Source organism: Lolium perenne, chromosome 5 (genome assembly GCF_019359855.2).
Source record: "Lolium perenne isolate Kyuss_39 chromosome 5, Kyuss_2.0, whole genome shotgun sequence".
Classification (NCBI taxonomy): Eukaryota; Viridiplantae; Streptophyta; class Magnoliopsida; order Poales; family Poaceae; genus Lolium; species Lolium perenne.
The window spans coordinates 126,835,691-126,851,631 of NC_067248.2; the positions used below are offsets into that span (position 1 = coordinate 126,835,691).

The window sequence follows — 15,941 nt, forward strand, 5'->3', positions numbered from 1 at the left end:
TCGTGAGAAACTACTGCCCCTACTCCCTATGCATGCCCGGTACCAAACTAGGCTTCACCTCTCATAAGAAGTGTTCCACAAATATACGTATGCTTGTGTATGGAATGGTTGGTGATCCCTAGATGACTATTTGCGAATGAGCGAGAGAGCCTACCTTGAGGCGATGTACAAATTCTGCCGAGCTATGATTGCGGTGTTGGAGATCTTTACTTGAGAGAGCCAACTATTTCCGACATTGCCCGACTATTGTTAATCAATGAGGCAATAGGGTTTCCAGTGATGATTAGAAGCATAGATTGCATGCACTAGCAGGGGAAGAACTATACATTTGCATAGCAGGGGCAGTATAACGGGCATGCTGAGGGGAGCGATGTCATTCTTGAGACAGTGGCATCACATAATATGTGCACTTGGCACTCTTTGTTTGGCATGGCCGATTCACACAATGACATCAACATGCTCCAGCGCTTTTCTCCGGTATCATCCAGGCTTGTAGAAGGCAAAGCTCCTATGATGAGTTATGAGATCAATGGAAACGCATACAAGAAGCAATATTATCTTGTTGATGACATCTATTGGGCCACACTTGTGAAGAAGTCTATGACCCTACAATAGAGAAAACGAAGAGGTTTTCCCAAAAACAAGAGACTTGTATGAAAGATGTGGAGCGGGCATTTTGTATACCCCAAGCTCTATGGGATATTGTTTTTCACCCTGCTAGAACATGAGTTGTTCAGCTCATAATGAAGTGATGACTGCTTGTGTGATCATGCAAAACATGATCGTTGAGCAAAAGCATGATGACAACCTCCATGACTGAGGATAGTAATTTCAGGCAGAGTTTGTTGAGCCACACACAGAGGCAGCAACGTTTAAGGAGTTTCTCCTTTTTTTAGTGAGCTCCGTGATAGCCACATATCCCCTTAGCTCCAAACGGATATTATTGAGCATCAGTTGGGCATTAGCAGGGCTTGAGGAGAATGAGGAGCAGTCATCTCATAGAATTTTGTTTCTTAAATTATGAATTGTGTTCTTCCTTATTTTAGGCAATTTTATTTGTTTAATTATGAATTCTATTTGCATGTAACCATTGTTGTTTATTTGTTTATTGGATGTATAATAAGGAAGTTAACATTATTTCATTGCAACATTACTATTTTCTATACCTATGTGTTACTTGGATTGAATACATGGTGAGAAATAATCTTAATACATAGGTCAGAATAAAATGTGTCCGACCACTAGGGCTACCCCGACCCAAACAGATAAACGTGGCTGATCCAAACAGACTACTTATCTGGTACGGGCTTGGGATTTGTTTGGCCGCGGCAGCTATGCTGATGTCGTGCATTAGGTTTTATGACATAGCTCAAACAAATAAAAGTAAAATAGCTTAAAGTTTGTAAATATTTTACAACAGAATTAATAGTAAATAATAGTCTCACAACTAAACATGATTTCGATGATAAAACCAAACATTGCTTGATTGCATTATAACGGCCTTGAAGCGATCTCAATAAGCGAGTAGAAGGGGTCGGCATATTATATGGAAATTCGGCACGTTTTATACTAGAAAAGGGAAGAACATGTTGGAGGCGTACCTATCGGATGTTGGGACAAACATGTTGGAGGCGTACATGTCCATACTTGCGCCCGGAGATGTTCGCTGCGTTTGAGGTTGAGGAGGCATAGGGCGTGTTTGGTTGCTGGACGCTCCTTGGCTCGCTCTTCGGTTACCCTCTCTATTAACTCCGCCTCGGCATGGCGGGAGAAGCCGAAATCCCAGCGGCGTTGCACGGTAAAGGTAGGGGTAACCTCCCTCTTCGGTTACCCTCTACATTAACCCCCTCCCAAATTTTCCCCTTCCTCCAAATTTCGCACCGACGACAGCGACGGCGACCCAGATCTGGCAGCGCGCATCACGCTTCGGTCTCCGGCGCCGTACCAGGGTCATCTTCTCTAGCCGCGGCGGAGCCTGCGCACATCTGCGACGGCTTTCTGCCGTGTCCTTCGTCCGCCATGACGGAGGTAAGGGGAACTCCTCTGCTGTATTGTACTGTTAGATTAATATTGGTAGAACTAGTTGGGTTCGATAAGACCGTTTGTAATGCATAGATCTTGTTTGAGTAGACCGACCAGCTCCACCTTGTGCATCACGCCGCAGCACTCATCATTTGCATACAAGCCTGGATCCTGATGGTGCACAAGAGAGCAGTTAGGCATGCTGCTTATCCTCGTGTGACTTACAGACCTATGTTACAACGATATCAGGAGAGGATTGCCAACCTCAACAACATCTACAACTGCAACAATGTAGAGTCTATCCAGATGCTACGGATGAGAAGAGCCCCTTTCTATGCACTTGTGAAAACGTTCAGGGATAGAGGACTGCTGAATGATAGCATCCATACCTCTGTCGAAGAACAAGTCGGAATGTTTCTCGTGTCGTCGGTCATAACCAGAGGTTCAGAGTCATCCATAACACATTCATGCGATCCACGGAGACTATCTCTCGGTACTTCCAGCAGGTGTGTTGTACGCAATTGGGGAGCTGAGAGGTGAAATGATCAAGGCAATATCAATGAACACACCAACCAAGATCAAGAACAACTACAGGTGGTTCCCCTATTTCAGGGTGAGTACAAAACCATGTTCCTTCTACCTAGCAGATGTGTGGTACTGTCAGAAATATGACTGTGTGCTAATTTTTTTACAGGATTGCATTGGGGCTATTGATGGTACTCATGTCACAGCAAAGGTTGCGAGATCAATGTATGCAGCATTCCGCGGGAGGAAGCACTACAACATCCAGAACGTGCTAGCAGCTGTGGATTTCGATATGAGGTTTACCTACGTGCTTGCAGGGTGGGAGGCTTCAACTCATGATGCGAGCATCCTGGCAGACAGCTTGTCAAGGCCTGATGGGTTGCAAATCCCTGATGGTAAGTTCTACCTTGGAGATGTTGGATATGCATGCCGACCTAGAATTCTACATCCCTTCAGGAAAACAAGGTACCACCTCAACGAGTTCTCTGCGAAGCACCGACCTATAAATGCGAGAGAGTTGTTCAATATCAGACACTCAAGCCTTAGAGTCACCATTGAGAGGTCCTTTGCTGCATTGAAGAACAGGTTCAAGGTCCTTGGCCAGAAACCGTTCCAAACGTTTGACACTCAGGTAAATCTGATCCTTGCTTGCTGCATTCTTCACAACTGGATCCTAGGTTGGGGCGAGGATGAGTTTTTCGAAGAGGTTGTCACCTTTGATGAAGTAGAGACCGGCCATGGCGTGGATGAAGGCGACAATGATGCCTGGAAGGTGAAGAAGTAAGAGTGAGCAGACGCAATGTGGGAAGCCAGAGGCAACACCACCATCTGAGAAGAAGTGAAGAAGTGAAGAAGAAGAAGTGAAGAAGAAGAACCCCCTATGATCCCCTGTTTCTCGAACCCCTTTTCGATCCCCGTATGTTGAACGACCCCGTTATGATAAACCGCAATTCGCAGTAGTTAGGGAGCATCGTGTTATGAACTACCATTCGTAGTAGCTAGGGATGATTTCTTTAACTGCTTATGCTTCGTAAGTTTGCAACTATCATGAACTGTGATTTCTGTGTTATGGGAGGTGAGAGCATGGTAAGGCTACCCATCGTAGAGAAGAGGTAACCTTAGGCATGCCTGGATGGTACCAAATAGGACTAATATGATCTCCATCGAGATTTGTGCTTGGCTGCATGCAAACAAACAGAAAGTCCTTCTTGGCCCAGCCGATGCAGCCTGTCCTACCAAACAACAGGCCAATTTTGTTCCGTGGCTCGTTCTGGACGCGCAAGTGTGCTTGCACCGCTGCGCCAGTGAGCCACGAATCAGGCCCAGACAACCAAACGCGCCCATACATCCTCATGGCTACGCCTTCTTCTGTTTGGGTGTGCCGATGGAAATTTGATATCGGCTGCCCCCGAAAGTCGCCTCTTTCGTGGTAGCTGTCATCTATGCGGGGGATGCCTCTAGAGCTCGGGGCCACAAGGCTGCCACCTCCTTAGATGATGTGGTTGCCTTATTGCTTCAGCTTAGGGCATCTCCAACAGGGCGACACAAACGGATGCTGAGCGACCGTTTGCGTTCGCCGTGACCAAAAATGCGTCTGGGCCCTGCTCCAGCGGGGCGACGCAAAGTGGCCGGGCCGTCCGCGGCGACGCAAACATGGCCTAAATATGCGCTAGGTTTGTTTCTCTGCGGACGCTAAACGGTCGCACCGAGCGTCCTCCTTTTCCTACCCGGTCTCGCAAGTCAGGGACAGAGAAATCGACCGCTTCGATTTTCTTCTTTTTCCCCTTCTTTGTTGCCCTAGTGCGACACCACCACCCCAACCCCAATTGCCGTCGTCCCGCCGCAGCGGCGCAGTACTCGCCGTCGGCTCGGTTCTTGCCGCGCGGGAGAGCGGGATCGTACTCGGGGTTGGCTCCGTCGCGTAGCATAGAAAACAAAAAAATTCCTACGGCGAGAACGAATAACAAGCCAAGATCCAATCTAGAAGATGGTAGCAACGAGAAGATCATGAGACTAACCCTCGAAGATTTCCAAAGCCTACGAGATTAGATCTCGTTGTTGCTGTAGTCGATCACTTGCCGTTTTCAAAAGCGCGTAGAAGATCTTGACGGTGCCACAGTCGGGCAGCACCTCCGTACTCGGTCACATGTACGGTGTTGATGACGACGTACTTCTCCCCGTTCCAGCGGGCAGCTGATGTAGTAGATCCTCCCCGGAATCCCGCCAGCACGGCGGCGTGGTGGCGGTGGTGGTGGAGATCTCCGGCAGGGCTTCGCCGTAGTCGTGCAAGAGGGAGGAGGAGGAAGGGACGGCTAGGGTTTGGGGAGAGGGGGCAAGGGCTGCGACTTGTGCACCTCTTGGGGCTCCCCTTGCCCTCCTTTTATAGGTGGAAAAGGTCCTTGGGTCGTCCAAGACCTGCCTCCAAAGTTTGGGAGAGTTCCGGTAGGTTTCTGTGAGCCGAAACCTACTAGAACTAGGACTCTTTTGCCAAATCCGAATCTGCCTTAGGCGAAACTTCTGAACCCTTAAGGAAAACATGGATACACCTATTATGGAACCCTCCGGACTTCCTTAGACAGCCCGGGTCGTCCCGGACACTTCCGGAAGCTTCCACAATATTCTGGACTATTCCGGTCCTTCCAAAACCTTCTAGAAGCTTCGGTCAAAACACCGGATTTTTTTCGAACCCCGGAAAATGACTTCCCATATATGAATCTTATTCTTCGGACCATTCCGAACCTCCTCGTGATGTCTTGGGTCCCATCCGAGACTCCGAACAAAATTCGAACTCCATTCCATATTCCATATCTATACCTAACTAGTTGAATGCCCGTGCGTTGCTACGGTCTCTTCTATTTTTCGTCGCTACACATGGTGTACTTATAAACATTTTTTTTACATAACTAATTAACTATTCATGAATATATAAAATATTGCCATGGAGTGTTCTAAAAAGGTATGCGTCCACTTCGCGTAATTGACATATACCCATATTACGCCACCGAACAGTAGTATAATCGAAAGTGCTAAGGGATACCCGGAAATCAAATATGAAGGCCGTGTAAGCTAAAGTTGTGAACCCACATGCGAGTAGAATCTAAAGAAAATATATGCATAGGGTCTTAATTTCTGAAGTACGTGTAAATCATATCATAGAAAATCAACACCAGTGTCCTCTCTAGCGATGACACCATCCATTTAATTCATAGTGCATTTACAACCATTCTACTATGCAAATGCAATTGTAAACCACTGTCCCACCGACAATCGGATAATGAAGTCAAACCTTAAAAATGTACTTGAATTGAATATAATGAATTCCTGAATAAAGAGTAGCAATGCAATTAATAATTTGAAATGTAAAAGAAAGGAGAATATGATGAACTCAAAGCAGTGATTCCTCTTTTTGACAGTTGTGACCTTCTCTGAATTCAAGCAATATTTTTATGCTTCCGCAATCAAGGAGTTCTATGCCACAAATGTTCAGAGTGTCTTCTCGCAGAGATGTTTCACTTGCCACATGAGCCATCTCTCTCCCTTTTGCATCCTCTACATGACATGACCAAGGAGGAGAAGAATCAATACTTCTTTGAAGGGTGAGTCATGTAAATGCAAAGATTGCACTATCATATCAATAATACCATGAATTTCTACCGTAATGGTAGAGTGTTTTGATGTGCTCCTAAAAGACTTGTCATAGACATTTCGTCAAGTGCATTCTGCCAATGCATGTATATCGATCTCTTGAATATATTTAGCTGGGCATAAATATTCTCAAAGATGATTGGCCTCACGGGCTATTTCATCCAACTATGTGGTGAGGTTCAGTCCGCGAAGAGCACATCACAACCGAAGACCCATCAAAGTAGTCTTAGATTTAAGAAAAATAGAGATCATCTAGTATATAGATACAGCAAAATTTAGACAAATCTAAGACAGGTTTTATGAGACGGAGGGAGTATACAACAAGATTCACATTCTAGTTTTATTTCTTTCTTTATTTATACTACCATGAAAACAACACAACCATGTCAAAAGTGAACATTTGAAAACACCAACATACCCATTTTGTTAGCATAACTGGTTGTCCTTGCAATCAATATCAACAAAAACCTACGTTCAAGTCTAGCAAGAAAGTGTTACATGTTGCCTCCTTTTTTCTTTCAGCAAAGAACCTAGGTAATCCATAGGTTCGTACCTCGGTCTGCATTTTCTTGGACTCTTCTGGATGGAATGGAACAACACCGACAACAAATATCACCTGCAATGTCACCGTATCGACAATCATTAAATGTTTCGAAACAAGAATTCTATCTCGAAACCACTCAACAATTTTATTGTACGCCTAATTACCACTATCATCTTCCCGAAATTCTCTGGTCTCTTGGTGACCCTTATGGCAGCATTTACTGTTGAACCGTAGGAGATCTTGGCCTACAACTTTGCTAATACAGATCATGAGAAACACAACAAGCCTACATACAACAGACTCATGATTCTGCTACGGAATTATGTAGCGATCTCCTACACTCTGGTATCTTATACATGACGTATGCCACTGAAGGTAGATATGATGCATCATAGAAAAATTACACTGGCATGAATCGTAGATATAGAAATCCCTAAAATGGTTTGCTCTGACAAGAAAACCCACCATCAGTCAAGGTATGATCTAGATCCTAACCATCGATGTAATGCTGTATCTAGGTAGCTACTTTCACAAACTATCATGATACTTAAATCAGCATCAGTAGGCGGTGGCACTGAGTCCCATGGTGCCGGTAGCAGTATTAGCAAAATAATCTACCAAGGGCAAAGAGAGCAAAATTTCACATGCTACAGGCTGATATCAAATTTCCTATTCTTGTGAACCAAACTTTTCTGCATATGGCATGAAACTTAGACTTGATTACAAAGAGAGGGACACGTGGAAGAGGCAACCTGTCCTTACGCTGCAATAGGGCTCCCTTGATGACATTAATTGTTGAGGTTCATCATGGGTGTCTTGTCGATAAGCTGCACATCAAGATTCAATAGAAATAAATCCATGAGATTTGTCACAACGTGAGGGGCTAGTAGATAATTGCTGCTAGTCCAGCGAGTCTAAGGTCTAGGCAATCGCCAGTTGGTCAGACAGTGAAACAGGAGGTTGATTGGTTACCTCGGAGATTAGGAGGAGGGGGATTTTGCCAGGGAGTGGCGGTCGGAGGAGAGCTTTGCCGCGCATGCGTTGGGTGGGCGGGCGAGATTGGATTGTGTGGGGACCAACCCTAGGACGGCAGGTATCACCGACAGGAGCGTAAAGATTATTGTCCGGAGTAGCCATGTCGGAGTGGCGCTCGGAGGAGATTCCATGGAGGTCGAGGCGGCGAGTGTGGCCGCTCATGGAGGCGCCCGGGGCTGGCTGGCCGGGATGGCAAACTGGGACGGTGCACAAGAACGATCGGAAGAGGAAGTGATCTCGCAGTCTGGCTGAAAGGGGCGATGCGCAGCTGGAGGTTAAAAAATAGCAAAGCCACCAGCTTGGGAATAGGAAAGCAATCTTCTCATAGGAAGCAGCGCTCCTGAATGTGTAATTACCCCGGAATAGCAAAAGCACCAGGCTACCAGCTAGGAAATAGGAAAGTAGTATCTTTTCCTACCATAACTTCATAGCCTGTGGGCGTAATTATCTCGAGCGTGATTGTGATCATAATTACCGTTAGCACTGATTTCATGTCAACTTAGATCGGACGAAGCGGAGACCGAGGATTAGATCAAACGGTTCACATGTTCCGAATCTCCTTCACCAAACGCGTTGTACGACCTACGACCAACTTCAATATAATAGTAACTAGTTGAATGCCCGTGCGTTGCTACGGGTTAACTTTTTCAAACCAAACAAAATGTAGGTAAAAGAAGACAAACCACAAAAGTTAATGTTAGTTCAAAAACCATAGGCTCATGACTTCGGTTGAAACTTGATGATAACCTTATTCTTAAATTAAGAAAACTAGTACAAATGCCCGTGCGTTGCCACGGGTTCTCAAATTTTATTTCTCAATGTACTATAAAAATTCAAAAAAAATCAAAACTGACTATAAAAATTCAAAAAAAATCAAAGATATTATAATGTACTACAACATGATAACACCGAACGTAGTAACAAGACAGATTGTTCTCCAAAAACTAAATTTAGTCATTTTAATTTCTTTATTTTCCGCTACTGTGAATACAATCGATCTTGAGTTGTGAGTGCCTGAAAAGAGTAAGGTACTTTATGTGTCCCTACGGGCTACGGCTATGCCCTTCTTCCTTTATATTCGTGTGAAGATGCACGGTAATTAACTCTTGCATTTTAAATGAATTTTATTTATTCCTCGTATTTGTGAGACGTATTCATCTGCAGTGCTGTTACCTGCCATCAATTTTATGGGGTGATGCATTTTAGTTGTAGAACTTCGAAAAGGGGTAAATATGAAGATGGGCCCTAGCCAACTATAGGATCTGTTTGGTTCATGCCATACATTGCCTTACCAAAATGTTGGCAACCATTGGCTAGCCAAAATATTGGCTAGAGATTCCTTAACCCCATGTTAGCCAGAAAAAAATGACAAGATTTGTGAACCAAACAGACCCAATGTGAGAAAAGTTGGCAAGATTCTATTGGCAACCAAAATTCTGGCAACCAACCAAGCAAAGACCAAAATATATAGGCTGCCAAAAAATTGGTAGGGCAATTTTGGAAACTAACCAAACATATCCTTCGTTCTTCCTGGTTTGCAGGATAGAAAACAGTGAAAATTAGTACACTTAGTCAAGGCCAAAATTGAGAGTGTTCAGATCCTCCTTGTAATGTACATAGTTAGGCTTCTAGCAATCTAAACATGTTGAGCATTCACACATGACTAATGAGAGGACCTTGCGTCTACCTATTTATATTTTATTGACATCCCTCAAATTTTCACTGTTTAGACTGAATAATAAGTGTGCACATGAACGCACGTCTTTAAAGTATATGACCTATCTTTTGAATTTAACTTTTTTTTTTGGTAAAACCCATGTTTTTTTTTACTCCCATCTCCTTTTCCCGAGTTATGTTTTGTTGCCGGTGTCACTTAAATAGGTCTCATAGCCCAACTAACTTGCATATGAACACTAACCGAAATTTATCTACTACCTCCATACCGGTTCATAGGGATATTACACATTTCGAGAAAAAAAGTTGACTATAAATTTGGTCAACAAAATATGAGATATATACCACAAAAATTATAGCATTGGGTTGGTGTTTAAAAGAAGTTTCCGATAGTATAATTTTTATGATATATATTTTACTAATAAAATTAGTAATCAAGATTTCTTCTCGAAATACGTAATACCCAATAAACCAGTATGGAGGGAGTATTAGAGCATCTCCAGTCGCGTCCCCCAAACCGTCCCCCAAAGGGCGCCGGATCGAGCATTTGGGGGACGAGTTTTGTTCGTGCCGCGTTTGGGGGCATCGCTCCCCAGCCGCGTCCCCAAACGCCGTCCCCAATCAGAAATTCAAATAGTTTGCATTCAAAAAAGATCGTTCCCACCGAAGTCGTCGCGATCAGAGTAGCGGCGATCAAAGTACTGGGCGCGCGATCATATTACAGACCGGTGGCAAGCTAAATTAGAAGAAGGGGTTGGGCGACGCTGACGAATCCTGAGTCGACGTAAGCCCGTCGATCACCATGAACTCGTCGTGATCTGCCCGATGTGCATGCTCCGTCACTGACGCCGAGGCAGAGGCCGACGCAGGTGTAGTAGCAGATGCTGTCGCAGACGCGTCTGTCGGCTCTTGCTCCGGGGTTGGGGTTGCTACCGCTGCCGCTTCCGCTGCCTGGGACGCCGCCTCGGCCGCCGCCATTTTGGTTTCGATGTCGTCGAGGATCTGGCCTTTGAAGAAGTTGTGCGTCGCCCGCGTCCGGGGAAACATTCCTTTTGTCGATGCTTTCAGCAGGGACATGTCGCCGCTGCGTTTCTTGAGCTCCATCTTCTCCTCACCGTCGCCCACGAGTCGCACAGACATAGATCCTCCAGAGGCGTCCACTTGGGGCCTCGTGTGCCCGACGCCTTCTTCTTCTTCTTCTTCTTCCTCACACCGTCCACGTCAACCTCCATGAGATCATCGGCATCCTCACCGACACCCTCGTCGTCCTCTTCATCGCCGCCGTCTTCGTCCTCGTCGTCATCATCGTCCTCCACACCCTCCCCTCCTCCTCGTCGTCCTCCCCCCCTCCTCCTCCTCCTCAGCACCGGCGCCGTCGAATTCGAGCGGGCCCCTGCGGCTAGTGAACGGGGCGCTGTCCAGACCGGGTCCTGGCTCGCGCTGGGGCGCTTGCTCGTACGCCGGGAAGTAGAAGACGGAGTTGGGGTTGAAGCCGCCATGCGGCAACGTATCCTGGTAGTGGGCGACAAGTTTGGCGTCACGCACCCGGGAGTGGCGGACGGACCGTCGTTGTAGAACCCGGATGTCGACGGAGAGACCACTCCCGGAACGTACACCGGCACCGACGTACTCCATGGGCTCGCGTTGGTGGCAGCCATACACCCGGCCAGCGCGTGCTGGTGCGCGCGCCGCCAATGCCTTCTTCTCCAGCTGCGCCGCCCGCCCTCCGTCCTTTCCGCTCCGCCGTCGACAACATCCGGCGCAGACAGTCTTGATGCCACATATCATTGGTCTAGCCTTCTAGCTTCTTCTTCGGAGCCGGCGCCTTCCGCGGCTTCGCGAAGGGCGCCTTCGCCCCTTTTGTCTCATTGCCCGGCGGCTTCTTGGCCGCCATTTTTTGGGGGCTGTCGGTGGCGCCATGGATGGGGAGAGGGTAGCGGCGGCGGGAGGAACAGCGTAGCGACGGCGGGAGGGAGAAATGAATCGGCGGGATAGGCCAAATGTGTTGGGATGGCAGAAATGCGCGGCGGGAGAGGCGCGATGTGGCGGGAGAGGCGCGATTCGGCGGGAGAGGGGGACGAACTTTTTCCTGTGCCGCTGACACGTCGGTCCCGCCACTCCCCGCCTCGCTTTTCGTTGTGTCCGGCGTACCCGGAGCGTCCCCTTTGTAGCGGGGACGGGCTCAGGGCACCAGACACCGTATCGGGCCGCGCCGAACAAAAAGAGGCTTTGGGGGACGCGGCTGGGAACTTTTTTTGTCCGGCGCGCCCCAACTCCCTTTGGGGGACGCGACTGGAGATGCTCTTAGGTTGCCATTTGGTCTCATAGCCCATCACCTTTTAATATATTTAATAAAAAATATTAAGAAATTTTAATAGTTTTAAATTAAGATTTTAAAACTACCAGGATAGACGGCTCGCTCTGAAAGGGAAAATAAGGGGAACCAAATCCTCTAACAGTGAGGAGGAAAGTCAGCTAAGCTACGATACTCAATAGTGTAAAACGAGGAGGTAAAGTCAGGGTACTGTATAGAATACTGTTTAAACTTTACTGTATCAGCTGTAGATGGTTACTGCATGTAAATCTTCAAATCTAAAAAAAGTCAATCATAATTTTGATTGTAAGTAATTATAGTAAATAGATACCACACACATAAATATTGAGCAAGTTAATTTTGATCAAAATAATGTTAATCGTGTGAATGGGAAGAAGTAAAGTTAGAGGAATGTAGCTTACCTGACTTCTCTCCTCAACGTTAGAGGATCTCGTTCCAAATAAGGGTTGTTGCTAGACAGGCATGAAGTACTCGTTCCAGCGACCAAATGGCAAAATCCCAGATCGAACATCTTAAACCCAGTTTAGCAAAAAAAAAAAAATGGACGACAGGCTAACCTTATCCTCTCACTTACTGAAGCGAACCTCTCTCTTGCCCCGTTGCGCTGCCCCGCCGCTGCCGCCATCTCCTCCCGTTGGCGGCTCGCCCATGCTCGCTCCGCCAAACACATCGATCCCCCCCCCCCCCCCCCCCCCCGGCGACCCCAGCTAGCAGGCTGCTCCGAGAGCCCTCATAGACCCCCATGGAGGCAGCGGGCTTGTTGAAGCCACGGCTGGAGGAGGCCATCGACTGCGTCATGAACCCGCATCACGGCACCCCCGTTCCACCGTGGTGACAAGCACTTCCACTTCCACAACTCCAGCCTCTAGACGCGGAGCGTACTCAACGTGCAGGTAAATTACCAATTAAAATCCCCGATCGACATGGCTTGCATAATATAGTGTGATGCATCTCTCTGCTGGTGATGGGATGGTTTGGTGTTTGTGCTAATATGCCCATACAATTGTCTACAAATTATTATTTATTAATCTTACAATTATCGTATAGCTCTTTGAATTGTCCTGCCCTCGTTTCCTGCACTATCAAAGTATATGCAAAAAGTCTGCAATGCTGATTTAGTTTCCTGCACTTGAACTGTTTAAATAGGTGTATGATATTGCTGAATTCATTGAATGATCCAAGGGTGTCATATCTTGACTGGTCGGCCACACGTTTCTAAATGCTAATTAGCAGCTTATTCTCCCGTTTTGTTATCCTTGACTCCCTGTTGTTCTAACATTTTTGCAGAACTGAGGAGCACTGTCGGTTCATCTGGCCTGCAGTTTGATTATGCAACTCAATATTTAGTTGCTCAAGGTTTAAATATATCAGGTTTGTTATGAACCCGTTGTCTCAGTGTTGGTGTTGACTGTGTGCTGCCGTTTTGTAGTGGACTTGCTAGACAGACTATCTAAAATAATAGGCTTTACTCGATGTAATTTTTTCAGTTGGGCGCTGAACAAGAGCTCACTTTCTACTTCTCTATTCAATATTCAGTTTAGATATTCATTATTTCAAATTCAATGCTGGATTGAAGAGAACAATAAGTGTATGTTCCCATCTACAGGCTTATAATCAAAGGAGCATTCCAAAAAGAAAGGTTCCAGTGTGAATGATAATAATGACAACCCTGCTTATGAAATGACTCCGGATGGTCAGCGACAGAAGGATGGTTCAACCGATCTTTCATCAAGCAAAGAAGCAAAAGCTGGTAACTTCTTGATGAGATTTTCATTATATGTCGCCTTTATTTTGCTGAAGGGTTATTTGTTCGTCTATCTTAATGTTGTTAGCCCACCAATCTGAAATAATAAACCTATGTTTGACAGCAAACACTAAAGAAGCTTAGTTATACTTTTGTGGCTATAGAAAAAAGGAACAATCATAAAGTGAATCTGTAGCTATTGAAAACCATTTTCAAATACATTCAGCTCTGAATAGCAAAGCGAAGAAGGCAAATGGCAAACAAAGTTAAGCCATCCCATGCTTTATTACATTACAGCGAAGGGAAATTATAGCTACAGATGTGGTTAGATGAAAAAATAGTTACTCGCTTATGCCTAGCATCAACATCAGTCCACTTTCATTCTTAAATTATGTAGTTCGATCTGATCAAAACCTGCAAATGAACAAAAAAAATACTTTGATCAGGTATATATTTTCTATAAATCAGGTTACTCTCTAGATGTAACAGGAAACATTGATTAGGCTAGAGGCATTATGACCTCACACGGGGCCTCCTAGCTTTGTTAACAGATCGTGGAAAGATAATTTCAATCTCAAAGCATGAAACCTCAAGTATCTATCAGATTGGTATTAGTGAACTATTAAAACATTATGATCTGAAAGACAAGTTATCCTATAATGATTTGTTCAAACCATGATTACTGCAGATTCTCACAAAGTGCAGACAACTGGTGATCCGCATGAGAGTGAAATACATATAATTTGATATCTTTTCTAGTGATCCGCTATTTCCTGATGGGGAAGTTCTTCAAACAAAGTGCATCTCCAGTTTCCCTGATGATCCGGATGATAATAAAATACAAATCAGAAAAGGTATGAAACAACAGTTTGAAAACTGCATACAGCCTAGAGGCGTGGTTATGTACCTTTACTCTCCCTGATGATTCCACGAGTTCTCTCGCATAACAATGGTGCACGGTACTCTTTATATGCATGCTTTAGGATTCTATGGTTTCAGGCAAGTACCGATATGGTTGATCTGCAGTGATGGAGTTTCCTTTGAAATGTGATTGATCCCTGAAATGTTGCGGTTTTCTTTCTTGTACCTGACATAATGGTGTGTTGATAGATCCCTGAAATGTTGTGTGCACTTTCCTGGAATGCGCGATGAATTAATGTTGTGATTTCCTATTCTGTGGGCGGTGATTATGCGCTGGACTTTCCTGGAATGCTTATGCGGTTTCCTATTCTGTTACACTGAAATGATGTTGCCGTGCTAGATTGTTTGAAGCAAGGTGGGAGGGCAAAATGGTCAAGTTGAAAATATGTGTGACGAAACTCCGACCGGAGGAAACAGAGGAAGTTCTTTCTTTTTAGATGGTAGAGATAAGTTAAAAGAAGAAGGGAAGAAGAAAAAAATGGGTCTATCAATATTATATGATATACATGTTAGTCATATTCCTAAACATGAATTAGTCACCAAACATTGCGACGTGTCACCAAACATTGCGACGTGTTTTGCATCAACCAAATATATCTCATAGCCATGTGACAACAACATCCAGGTGCTATGCACATCACTGTTCCCTAACAACCCATGATAATATAAACCGAGAGTTGTCGTATGAGCTTCGCTGGCACTCTGCATTCCGGTGTTTCAGGTGACTTCTTGCTTGGAAACTCAACGGTAATGATAATTTGTTTTAGTTGGATTCTTCCATGCTGCCACACAAATTGGGTCACAAGGATTTAGAAGATAGGCTATCCTGTTGGATTCTGGTTGCGGCTAAGTTCCGGCCAACTGAGCAAACAACTATGTTTTGCTCACTGGTAGCTGTAGGGTCTGACACAGCAACGATGAGCTTCGTTGCAGATTAGCCTCCGCTAACAGCCTCCCCTGCTTCAAAGATAATAAGCATAGGTCTAAAGATAACTAAAAAGTATGAGTTGACGTATACATTTGCAAAAAGTCACTGCTCAAGCGGTGAAAATGCACAGAATCTGATGGCCGTAAACCGAGGAACTCCAAGTCCATGTTTGGCAGGAGCAACACTCCTGGATGTATGATGTTATTTTGGTTCTCTGCCTAAAAGTTTTTTCTAGTAACATACCAATTGATTATGCTAACCTAGCCGTATGTCACATAACTTTGTCGTACCTTTTATTTTGTGAAAATTATTTGTGGTACTTTAGACTAAAGTACATAATCATCTTCAAAAAATCTGAATAATATAAGCTTATATGCTGAGGGCCTTGGAAATTAAGAATTATCACGAGTCGTCTATTTTTCTTGTTTCTGCAGAGAAGCATCCATACGAACAACGAGCATGATGATCTACTTTGATTAATACATCAACCTACTCTCTTTACACAATAATTATTTTATATCTGATGAAACATTGTTGATTCTTATTTACACAATGGTTACAAAGAGCA

At 45.0% G+C, this 15,941-nt stretch overlaps 1 protein-coding gene and 2 long non-coding RNA genes across 3 annotated transcripts; 2 read left to right on the top strand and 1 right to left on the bottom strand.

Annotated features, from left to right (window-relative positions):
- The first annotated feature begins 2,196 nt into the window (after positions 1 to 2,196).
- LOC127303568 (uncharacterized) lies at positions 2,197 to 3,331 on the top strand. Its single transcript, XM_071820887.1, has 3 exons — positions 2,197 to 2,464; positions 2,529 to 2,635; positions 2,717 to 3,331. Exons 1-3 carry the CDS (start codon positions 2,197 to 2,199, stop codon positions 3,329 to 3,331), a joined length of 990 nt encoding a protein of 329 aa, XP_071676988.1.
- Positions 3,332 to 6,591: 3,260 nt separating this feature from the next.
- On the bottom strand, positions 6,592 to 8,040 carry LOC127304805 (uncharacterized). The gene is made up of 3 exons (XR_007853537.2): positions 7,709 to 8,040; positions 6,901 to 7,563; positions 6,592 to 6,808 (listed from the first exon to the last, which is right to left on the bottom strand). It is a non-coding gene; the product is annotated as an uncharacterized lncRNA (long non-coding RNA).
- Positions 8,041 to 12,466: 4,426 nt separating this feature from the next.
- Positions 12,467 to 14,858, top strand: LOC127299856 (uncharacterized). The gene is made up of 4 exons (XR_007850741.2): positions 12,467 to 12,673; positions 13,068 to 13,151; positions 13,387 to 13,530; positions 14,213 to 14,858. It is a non-coding gene; the product is annotated as an uncharacterized lncRNA (long non-coding RNA).
- The last annotated feature ends 1,083 nt before the right edge of the window (positions 14,859 to 15,941 follow it).

Coding starts and splice junctions, on each gene's coding strand:
- LOC127303568 (XM_071820887.1), top strand. CDS start 2,197: ATGGTGCACAAGAGAGCAGTTAGGCATGCTGCTTATCCTCGTGTGACT. Junction 2,465..2,528: donor GTCGTCGGTCATAACCAGAG/GTTCAGAGTCAT, acceptor TACTTCCAGCAG/GTGTGTTGTACGCAATTGGG. Junction 2,636..2,716: donor GGTGGTTCCCCTATTTCAGG/GTGAGTACAAAA, acceptor ATTTTTTTACAG/GATTGCATTGGGGCTATTGA.